Source organism: Lactuca serriola, chromosome 5 (genome assembly GCF_051521515.1).
Source record: "Lactuca serriola cultivar US96UC23 chromosome 5, Lser_US96UC23_V15, whole genome shotgun sequence".
Taxonomy (NCBI): domain Eukaryota; kingdom Viridiplantae; phylum Streptophyta; class Magnoliopsida; order Asterales; family Asteraceae; genus Lactuca; species Lactuca serriola.
In genome coordinates, this window is record NC_136412.1 from 308,298,600 (window position 1) to 308,308,409 (window position 9,810).

At 33.3% G+C, this 9,810-nt stretch overlaps 2 protein-coding genes and 1 non-coding gene across 5 annotated transcripts; 1 reads left to right on the plus strand and 2 right to left on the minus strand.

Annotated features, from left to right (window-relative positions):
* Window positions 1-2,371: 2,371 nt before the first annotated feature.
* LOC145056313 (U2 spliceosomal RNA) lies at window positions 2,372-2,568 on the minus strand. The gene has a single exon (XR_013685795.1). It is a non-coding gene; the product is annotated as a U2 spliceosomal RNA (small nuclear RNA).
* A 1,851-nt stretch (window positions 2,569-4,419) lies between these two features.
* On the minus strand, window positions 4,420-6,531 carry LOC145051790 (uncharacterized). Its single transcript, XM_078999614.1, has 6 exons — window positions 6,090-6,531; window positions 5,654-5,851; window positions 5,399-5,527; window positions 5,155-5,301; window positions 4,845-5,012; window positions 4,420-4,750 (listed from the first exon to the last, which is right to left on the minus strand). The coding sequence occupies exons 1-6, from the start codon at window positions 6,300-6,302 to the stop codon at window positions 4,496-4,498; spliced, it is 1,110 nt and encodes a 369-aa protein (XP_078855740.1). The 5' UTR covers window positions 6,303-6,531; the 3' UTR covers window positions 4,420-4,495.
* A 679-nt stretch (window positions 6,532-7,210) lies between these two features.
* LOC145054880 (uncharacterized) lies at window positions 7,211-9,489 on the plus strand. 3 transcript variants are annotated; one of them, XM_079003142.1, is made up of 4 exons: window positions 7,211-7,398; window positions 7,488-7,530; window positions 8,251-8,435; window positions 8,661-9,489. In XM_079003142.1, exons 3-4 carry the CDS (start codon window positions 8,266-8,268, stop codon window positions 9,394-9,396), a joined length of 906 nt encoding a protein of 301 aa, XP_078859268.1. In that variant the 5' UTR covers window positions 7,211-7,398; window positions 7,488-7,530; window positions 8,251-8,265; the 3' UTR covers window positions 9,397-9,489. The 3 variants fall into 3 exon arrangements, with proteins under 3 accessions (XP_078859268.1, XP_078859266.1, XP_078859265.1); XM_079003140.1 differs by having other exon boundaries at window positions 7,488-7,541; window positions 8,251-9,489; XM_079003139.1 differs by having other exon boundaries at window positions 7,212-7,398; window positions 8,251-9,489.
* Window positions 9,490-9,810: the final 321 nt, after the last annotated feature.

Here is a 9,810-nt window from a genome sequence, read left to right on the forward strand (position 1 = left end):
TTTTAGTTTTTTTTTTTATAAAAAAATAAGTTCTAAAAGTTGAAAAAAAGATTGTTTCCTTGGTTAATTATGGTTCTCTATTGAACCTCACCCTATATATATATATATATATATATATATATATATATATATATATATATATATATGATTAGGTTCATGTGTTTCTAACATTTAATGTGAGCTAAAATGCACGAATAGTAATTTAGTAAAATTAAATAATTAATTAATTAATTAAAGATAGATATTAAATAATTTCCATAATTGTCAATAATAACATTCTTTCAAAATAGATTCGCATGTATGTTTTCATATATGGGTTCGTGTTTTGTTTATTGACTCACTCACTTAAAATACAATAAAGTTGCATGGAATATGAAAAACGATAGTGTATTTTAGTAAAATACACCCTCATTCTGTTAGATTATATTCTTATTTTTTTTAGAATAAACTATTATTCTACTAGAACACACTTTCGTTCGCAATATTTAACTATGGTCCTTTTGATTAGGCATTTTTGTGTATTTAATTCAATGACAATATAGCCGTAGGAACATAGTTCCCAATATTTAACTCCGATCATTGATTAGGACTTTTGTATATTTAATTCAATGACAATATAATTCATCATCTTGGGACAATATCTTCATAATAGCAAACAACTTTGGCTTTTTGTCATAACCTAATATATAATATATAATGAGAAATTATCCCTTATAAATCAACGAAATTCGTAATTATTCTGTAACAACCAAATTACCAATTAACACTTTGTTTTATTGAAGGGTAAAATGCATAAAACCCAACCATTTATGTACCAGCATTCGAGAAAACTCTTAAATTTTGTTTATATGCAGAAAAAACTTTTATATTTTCATTTACCTTTTAGATTTACCCAAATATTCATTTTTTTAAAAAGTTACTGGTTGTTTTGTATCATGGCATTTATCTTGTTTGTTTTTAAGCTGTCATTGAAAAAAAAATGATGTCGCTTATTTTACGTTAGACAAGAGGCAACTTCACTTATTTTTGTTTTAATGTTAACCTAAAAATAAAAATGATAAATGTTATGTCACAAAACAAGCAGTAATTTCTTGAAAAACGATATTTTGGTTTTATGTGAAAGGTAATGAAAATGTAAGAGTTTTTTTGTATATAAACAAAATATAATGATTTTTTAGAATGTAAATAGATAAATGGTTGTGCTTTTCTGCATTTTGCCTTTTATTTTATAATAATTAATTTTGTATTTCAACATTTTACATTTTAAAAACACAACCTATGTATTTTCGGGTGTTACAATTTGGTTTCTAGAATAAAACCATAATAAGTTTGATTGCGTTGTAAATAGAATCAGTTTCGCTTTAAATCGAGAGTGTTCATGGGCTTTCAATTTATGATGCATTTTTTGAAATTTTGATGGTTTTATATATTTGTATTATTCTTATAGATAAGTGAAGTATTGTGTTTGAATCTTTATAACAGTAAATATAAATGATTCATTTTTGTAATTTAAATAGTTTATAATGTTTACACAGTAAGATTAATAATTTTCTTTGCATTTGTAACATTTGCATTTGCAATAGTAGTTTTATACATAATGTTTACGTTATGTTTATCAGGCTACGAATTAGTAATGACTCAACCGAGTTTTTTTTTTTTTTTTTTTGGAACCAAGCTTTATTTCAGCCAGAATTTTTGGGTCTATTTGAAGACTAGTTTTTTCTATTGTTGGTGTTTGTGTGTGGATGGAAAGAAGTCTTAAATAAAAATAAACTAATGTCAAATTAAAAGCTGTTTAATAGTCATGACTTTTAATCGATGGCCAAACCCTACCTTTATAATACAAAACTTGTTTATTTCATTGTGTTTTTATTTATTTATGAAATTCATTTGTATTGAAAATAGACCCTTATGTTATAACTTTGTTTACAAATATTATTGTTCATTAATAATCCATGGTAGCATTAGCGCAATGCATAAATATCAAATTTCTAAATTGAAATTCCAAATGAGCAAACATTTTGGAGATATTAAAAAATTACAATTTTACCATTTGTTTTATGTTTATATTAATAAAAAATGGACCCGTTATAAACCATCTTACCTCCCCCACAGTAGATCATCTTCTGTTGCATTAACGAACTTAAAAGTTAAAACCAAGATGTAATAACAACTTTTAAATGAAGATGCGAATACCTTCTTCCACCCTAATTTTCTAATCGAATAAAAAATGCCCTTCATTCCTTAAGAGTTTCCATTTGAAGCTTTGAATATGAAGAATCACAATAGCAATAGTTAGCTAAAATTATCAGAATGAGAACTTAACAGATACACCAAAAAAACAAAAAAAAAAGTTTCAACTTAAGAATTGGAGGGGTGAGCCAGGCCTTGGCAGTAGTGTAAGACCAAGGCGACTCGTGAAGAACCCCAGCAGCAAGCTACTGTAATGGGCCTTCCCCCATAAAAAATAAGATTAATATCGAGTGGGCCGATGGCCCACATATCAGATATTAAACTGATAAGAACAGATACTACACTTGATCTTAGCCAAAAGGCCGAGAAAGGTATGCTTATTCCGCTCCTTGGCTTCTTCTTTTATACACAGCTTTCTCTTCGCTGCTTCCTTCACCCTTCCGATGTGGGATACAAAGTCTTCAACTATTGTCTACCTTTACAACAAAAATTAGCAAAAATAATATCTTTATTCTTTTTGTTTTCTTTATCCAAATAATAGTTACAGTGCATATGCGTGTTCATATCTTTATGAAGGTACTCGAAACTATCACCTCCAAATTCAGGCTTAAATCAGTTTAAGGGAATGACTGAACTTTTTCCTGGATGCCTCATGTTCTTCCCCTTTTGTTGTGTACAACTTCCTCCCAATTTGGTATACCTACATTTCCTTATACAATGTTAGACAAAAGATTCGATAATCTTAAGACCATTTCCCTTGAATACAAGATCTTAACAAACATTGACTCGTTTGAAAGATTGGAAGTTGCATCAAAACAGGTACGAAGGGAATTTCTTGAATATGTAGTCATGGATTCAAGATTCGTTGCTCACTGCTGTCTGTGGACAAAGTTACACCCAAATTACATCAAATGGGGTTTGAGTTGTTTAGGTTAAGAAAGAGATGTTGACTCTTGTTCCTCAAATCTTCTTCTATGTACTCATATGAATCACACTTCTCAGCAAGAGCTAGCGATCCTGATCCTCATCCCATACATGCTTGCCCATAAATTCAGTAGAATCACCTCGTCTTCTTTCGCCATTGTTTGGTTGTTGGGTATATTCACTACGTGTTTTATGAGGAAGTCTGTATGATATATGCGTAGTGATGGACTGGACAAAATTCTTGAGTAGGGTTGTGGAAGTGTGCAGATAGATGTATTCGAAAGTTTGAAAAATATCTTAAATTTATTTAAATTACAGGTTTATGTTAAAATAAAGTTGTGATGGTAAAAAGACAGATTGAGGTAGGAAAATTCTATAAAAGTTAATTAGTTTATAAATTTGTTCGGAATTTTGTTGTTTTTACAATACATATTTGGAAGTGACAAAATTACAAAAATAGTCATTTGTTTTTTATTTTACCTAGTTAATATCCAAAGCTTTAAAAAATGTAGTAATAGATTTGGTAGTAGTTTTGTTGTTGATTCTTCAAACTAAAAAGACTGTTTTATCCATTTCATTTTTTTATTACAGGGTTTAAATAGTTATATAAATATTTAATAACTACTGAAATAGAAAAATACCCCTACACTCTCGCTCTTTCTTCAAAGCCCATCTCCGCCTCACCATTCTTTCCCTTCACCAGATAATACCTCTCCATCAGGCCATAACCACCTCCGGTCACATCGCTTCACCGACAGCCACCATGAACCGCCAACCTTAGGCCACCAATTTTATAACGACCCGAATCCACCACTACCATTTGTTTTATACTATTTTATTATTTGTTTATAGTAATAAAAACGGACACACCATAAACCCTCCCACACGGTGGATGTCTTCTCAGGCATTGAACCAAGAACAGATCAAGAAAGAAAGAAATGCGAAGAACAAAAGCAACTAAACAAATATAGGCAAGAAACCAAAAAATTAAAACCAAGATGTATTAACAACTTTTTAATCAAGATGAAAACCTTCTTCCTCCCTTATTTTGGATTCAAATAAAAAATGGCCTTAATTTCCCTACACTTTCCATTTGAAGGTTTAAGTATGTATGAAGAAGCGGTGATCTGTTTGTGTGTTTTTCGAATCCATGTTGAGAACTTATCTTGACAGAAGTTATTTATTTATTATATGCTGTTGTATATAAAGAATCACATAAACTGTAGAAAAAAGATGATGGAATTAAGAATGCCACGATCATAACAAATTGGTAGAAAACCTAAAAGAAAAAGATAATAGTAATTAAAATCAAACAAATATGTATATAAATTAATTAATGTTAATTAATAATATCCATTCATAAACATTGAAAAATCGATCATACACTCTTAGCAGTAGTAAGCCGTGGTCGTTGGGAGGTATCCGGATCCGTTGGGCGGGACCAAGCAGAAGCAGGGGTAGATAGGTCAATTTGAACTTCTTGGGTGACGTCATCCCAATACACCAAATCTTGCATGCTCAGTTGATGGTATTCAATTATCTCTCTCAAATGCCTGTTCTCACGTGCGTACACTGAATTATCATGTGCCAAACGCCCTTTTTCTGCTAATAACGTCTCCAGCTGAATCCGTATCTAAATTCATAAATAAACAATCCAATTAATTAATTTCTTTCAATTATACTAACCGTTAATAGTACTAATTAAATTAAAATACATACATACATACCATGTCATCATCATCATCATGTGCATGTGCAGGGTGGTCGCCATCTCGGAGCATTTTGTTTTCTTCTTCCAGCTCAGAACATCGTTTTTTTGCAGAATCCAAATCAGCCTTCACTCTTTTCAGCTCCCGAAGAAGCACTTTTGCTTTGGCAGCTGTTGCAATTGCCACCTGTCACCCATGCAATCCAACAAACAAACACCATCATACATACATACATACATATATCTCATATACTATAATTAATTATCATTGACATGTCCATCATGCATGCATGATGCATCATGATTCATGCATGCATTTGCCACCTTACGTCGCGAGAAACCTTCAGTTGAGTTTCTGGATCCATCTGGACTTTCTTTCCTTCATTATTCTTTCCCCTGCCTCTTCTCATCTGCATTAATTCCTGCATCAATTCCTCATCGCTTTTCCTGTCTCTCATGCTTTTTCTATTTCCTTCCTAAATGTAACAAAATTAAGATAATTACTTTGATAGATATCTATAAACATTTACAATTCATAATTACTTTTAACTAACAATAACAAGATTAATTTACCTCCAAAGCATTCCCAATGGTCTCACCAATTTGATTGAGGGAACAAGATGTGAGTCTATCCAAACCATGAATCTTTACTCTTGGAGGACCCTCCAATTTCTTCGAATGCTCAAATTGAATACCATTGAACTACAAACCAACATTGTATCTTTACTGATATATGAAAAATCTTATACTAGCTAATTGATAATGTGGTATACATTAATCAATCAACAAATAAAGAAACTATATGAAATGCAAAAAGTGATATAGCACCTGGTTACTTGATGAGAAACTAACTGCTTCTGGCTTCGCAATGTTAGGAGTATTTGATTGTTTAGGACTTCCATTATGATCAAGAATGGATTTAGCTTTCCTTGCTATAACGCCCCAAAAGCCTCCTGGTTCATTTGTGCTCTTCATTGAAGTATAATCATATGTCGTAGCAGAACTTTTTTTTTCTACGAATCCTGACTGAAATCGTAATAATGTTCAAACCAATTAAAGCTAGAAATAAGGAAAAAAGGGGTAATTAATATCAAATATATACACACAACTGTGACATTTATGCAGTTCCTTTAACACGGGGAAAATTTATCTATATAGATTCATTCATTCACACATATGTGTATGAATGTTGTTAAACAAGAATAGAACAGAAAACCTTGTAATTTAGCATGAAAATAAACTAAAAGTAAAAGTAATGAAAAACCTTGGTTCGATTTTTGAAAGAGGCGTGAAAGGCACCGGAGGATTGAAAAGATTGGAGACGAGGGTCGGTAGGTCTGTTTGGCTGAGGGGCGAGAGGTGACGAAGGAGCGGCTGCGGCGGAGGATGTGGTGGTGTCATCTTGGTCTCGCGGATGGAGAATCCCTTCGTTAAACGTGGAAGACCTAGAAAGTCCTTGCCTTCTACGATACGCCATCTTTGATTATACAAATATATACAAATACACAGTTAGCAGGCAACGAGGGAGAAACAATGGAGTCGTAGTAGGGCATCGGAATGACCCACCGCCGGGCACCAGAACGGCAATCCAGCGATCGGAGGAGATGAAAGGCTTTCAGATCATGAAAAACACCGGAAACACGTCTTTCTGTTTTCTAACAAACTCGCCAAATTTGGTCTCGCGAATTCTATTTCAATTTTTGAGGGAAAACATTAATGTATGCGATTGCGTTCTTTCAATTAAAATACCAATTTATAAATGTTTGCTCTCCACTATTCATTACATGCAACTTTGGTCCTCTGAAATGTTTTTCTTCATTATCAGCCCAACATCGTTAATATCGTTTCGTTTGATATCCCAATAATTTCATTTGCCATTTTGTGTCATTTTTTTTATTAATTCGTTATATTTTTACTTTAAAAAACGAACGAAAATTCCAAGTGAAATATTTTTTCAATTTATTTATTAGAGCTACATTATCTTATAGACTTATTTATCAAATACCAAAATGAATGTTATATAAAACAATTACAACACCCTTCAAAACCTTGAGAATAACACCCAATTAAAACTTAACGTATAATGAAAGTTTGCAACAATTTAAAAAATTCTAAAACCTCAACAAGGTGTTTAGTAGAACCAAACCACTAATTAAAAATAGTTTTATGGTACGTCAAACATGAAAAAATCTTGATATCAAAGTCCACGATATCAATGTTGAATATATCAATTGGTCATCGTGCTCTTATATTCACCACTTAATATTAATATTCTAATTACAATCTTCAAGAGTTGAATAAATAGTGTAATTTTTTAAGTCCAGGATTTTAAATGATAATTCGCTATTTATTAAAAAAAAATTACGTTAATACATATTTGTAAATTTCCTTCAAGGTATGGCGGCATAAAAGAGATGAGAGGAACTTTTTCTTGCATCAGACAACTAATGAATGGACCCCAAAACAAGAAAGCAGCCAATCGTGGGAATTTCTGACACTCTCCATCGCGTTTACCTCTTCTTCTCGATCTTCTTCTTTGATTTTGGTTGCCGCAAATCCCTGATAAATTTCAGGTTAATTGTCTTCTGATCATAGGCTTCTTTCTAATCTTTATGAACTTTATTTCAAAAATGGTCAACGATTCGTATGTCTTTCAATTCAGGTGAGGAAATTGATGATCTCTGGTGCGGAATTGATTTTTACAAGTAAGTATCTGGTAAATTTATGCGTATCCCTTTTCCTTATATATGAAATCAGTATTAGGGTAAGGAGATTCGCATGTGAACACCACATTTCTATATCCTTACTAAAATTATAATAATAAACGTTGACCTTTCACAAAACGTTTGATTATCTTTTTTATCATACAAAATGGATATAGGAAATGGAGGCTTACGAAATGCCACCACTAGTTTAATTATATGCCTTCATCTGTGATATGATTCAAGTTGATCTCTTTCATCCTATCATCTGTGATAGTGACTATGTTATCTCTTCTCATTGGGCTGGATATATGGATGCAAAGGTTGATCATTTTGGTGGATTGGAATTACTTTTGATAAAAAGCACACAAATTGGAACAAACTTCCTCAATTTCACACTCCAGATAGGAGTTCTAAATTGATTGCTTTGTTATTTTTCTGTGCTAAATTAACATAAAGGTCACATTATCCAATATTTTATTCTCTTTAATGGAGTTTGTATGCTGGCTTTCTTCACATCTCACATCTGACAATAATCCCATTATGTGTTTGTTAACTGTATGTTGTTTTAACAAACAAAAGTAGCACTAAAGGTGGATTATGAGTTATGACAGATTGTGGGAAACAACAATGATAAATGAGTTAAAGCTAATAATCAAACATCCATAGCTTCTATGTATCTTATGGACATGAATTGACTAATCACAACATGTACTTTTGCAGCTGTAACTTACGGAAATGAATGACACATTAGCCATTGAACCAAAGAGGTGTTGCCTATGTCATAGAATTCTTTCATCTGAGGTGGTTGAACCCATGGCCATGAACATATGTGGGGATTGTAAGTTTTTGTTTGTGGAGGACACAGACACCCTCACACTCACACAGCACTCAACTCCTACCACAAGGTACAACAGCAGTCCAGAATCTATTGAAAATATATTATCACAAGAATTTCCAGATATGATCAATCTAGCCAGACATATGCAGCCTATAGTCTCTGATCATGACCATGGATATCAATCCAGATCAAGACAATGGAGGAGAGTTTTATCTGATACAGAAAGTGATGACTTTGATTCTGTTTTTGAGGAAACTGATATCTTTCCATATTCTAATTCCAATTCTGGAAGTTATGACACAGATTCAGACTCCATCCACAGTGATCTTAACCAATGGAACTCGGATGACCATGATGATGATGATGATGATGATGATGATGGTGAAAACACACATGGAAGTTTGTTGGGTAGGGCTCAGCTGCACAGATCATTGGCGACAAATGGACGGAATCTCTCGGTGGATTGGCTTAGGGAGGTTCTGTCTCCCGAGGCCGGAATCGGAATCGGAATCAGTGAAAGGAGAGGAATTGATGGTAACTTGGAGGAGCAAGTGACATGGCGTAGTGTTGGAGAGTATCTTGATGGTGAGATTGACAGAGGGGCGCCTCCTGCATCTGCTTCCTTTGTGAAGAATCTTGAACGTGTGGTGGTTGGAGATGATGACGTGGAGGGTTTGGGTTTGGTGTGTGTGATTTGTAAAGATAGTGTGTGTGTTGGAAGTGTAGTGAATCGACTTCCTTGTTTACATGTGTATCATCCTTCATGTATTACACCATGGTTAAATGCACATAATACTTGTCCCCTTTGTAGATACGAGCTTCCTACAGATAGTGACAGGAGGAGACCAGACAGAAGCCATGCATTGGTGGGGGAGAGTGAGAATGTGAGTGGTGGTGGTGGAGGAGGAGGGTGGTGGTTTGTGGTGGCTCCGCTAGTGAGTGTGGTGGGTATCGGTCTTATGCTGTGGTTGGGGGGATGTAGTAGTGGAATGGAGAACATAAGCAGGAGATGGTGGTCTCTCTTGTAGTAGTGAATTTTGGTTTTCCTTCATGTCTGGTTGTACAGAGATTTGGTTCATCATCATTGATTTTGCTTAATTTCAAGGAAAGAAATTAGTTAAGTTATTCTGTTAAATATCCCCTACTAAAATTTAATGTTAAACTTAGAGTTGTTCGAAATACAGAAAATTGGGTTGGTGTATGTAGGTCACTGCTTCCAAACATCATAAAGAAAATATCAGACTATAATGGTCGGTGAAAAACATGTTTAGAACTCGATAAAACTCTCATAGAAATTTGTGGACACTACTTTTCCCATAAACCAAATACCTTAGCATTAGTGGTAATTATTAGGAGTGCCCAAAAATCATTTTTTTAAACAAAAAATTATCTAAACCTACTCCTAAATATAACATATATCTCCTAAGAGATTTGAATACATG

Excerpts from the sequence above, each read along its gene's own strand:
- LOC145051790 (XM_078999614.1), bottom strand. The coding sequence starts at position 6,302 with ATGGCGTATCGTAGAAGGCAAGGACTTTCTAGGTCTTCCACGTTTAAC. Across the intron at positions 5,302-5,398 it reads CCATTGGGAATGCTTTGGAG|GAAGGAAATAGAAAAAGCAT; the intron begins GTAAATTAATCT and ends TGTTACATTTAG. Across the intron at positions 5,013-5,154 it reads AACTGAAGGTTTCTCGCGAC|GTGGCAATTGCAACAGCTGC; the intron begins GTAAGGTGGCAA and ends CATGGGTGACAG.
- LOC145054880 (XM_079003140.1), top strand. The coding sequence starts at position 8,266 with ATGAATGACACATTAGCCATTGAACCAAAGAGGTGTTGCCTATGTCAT.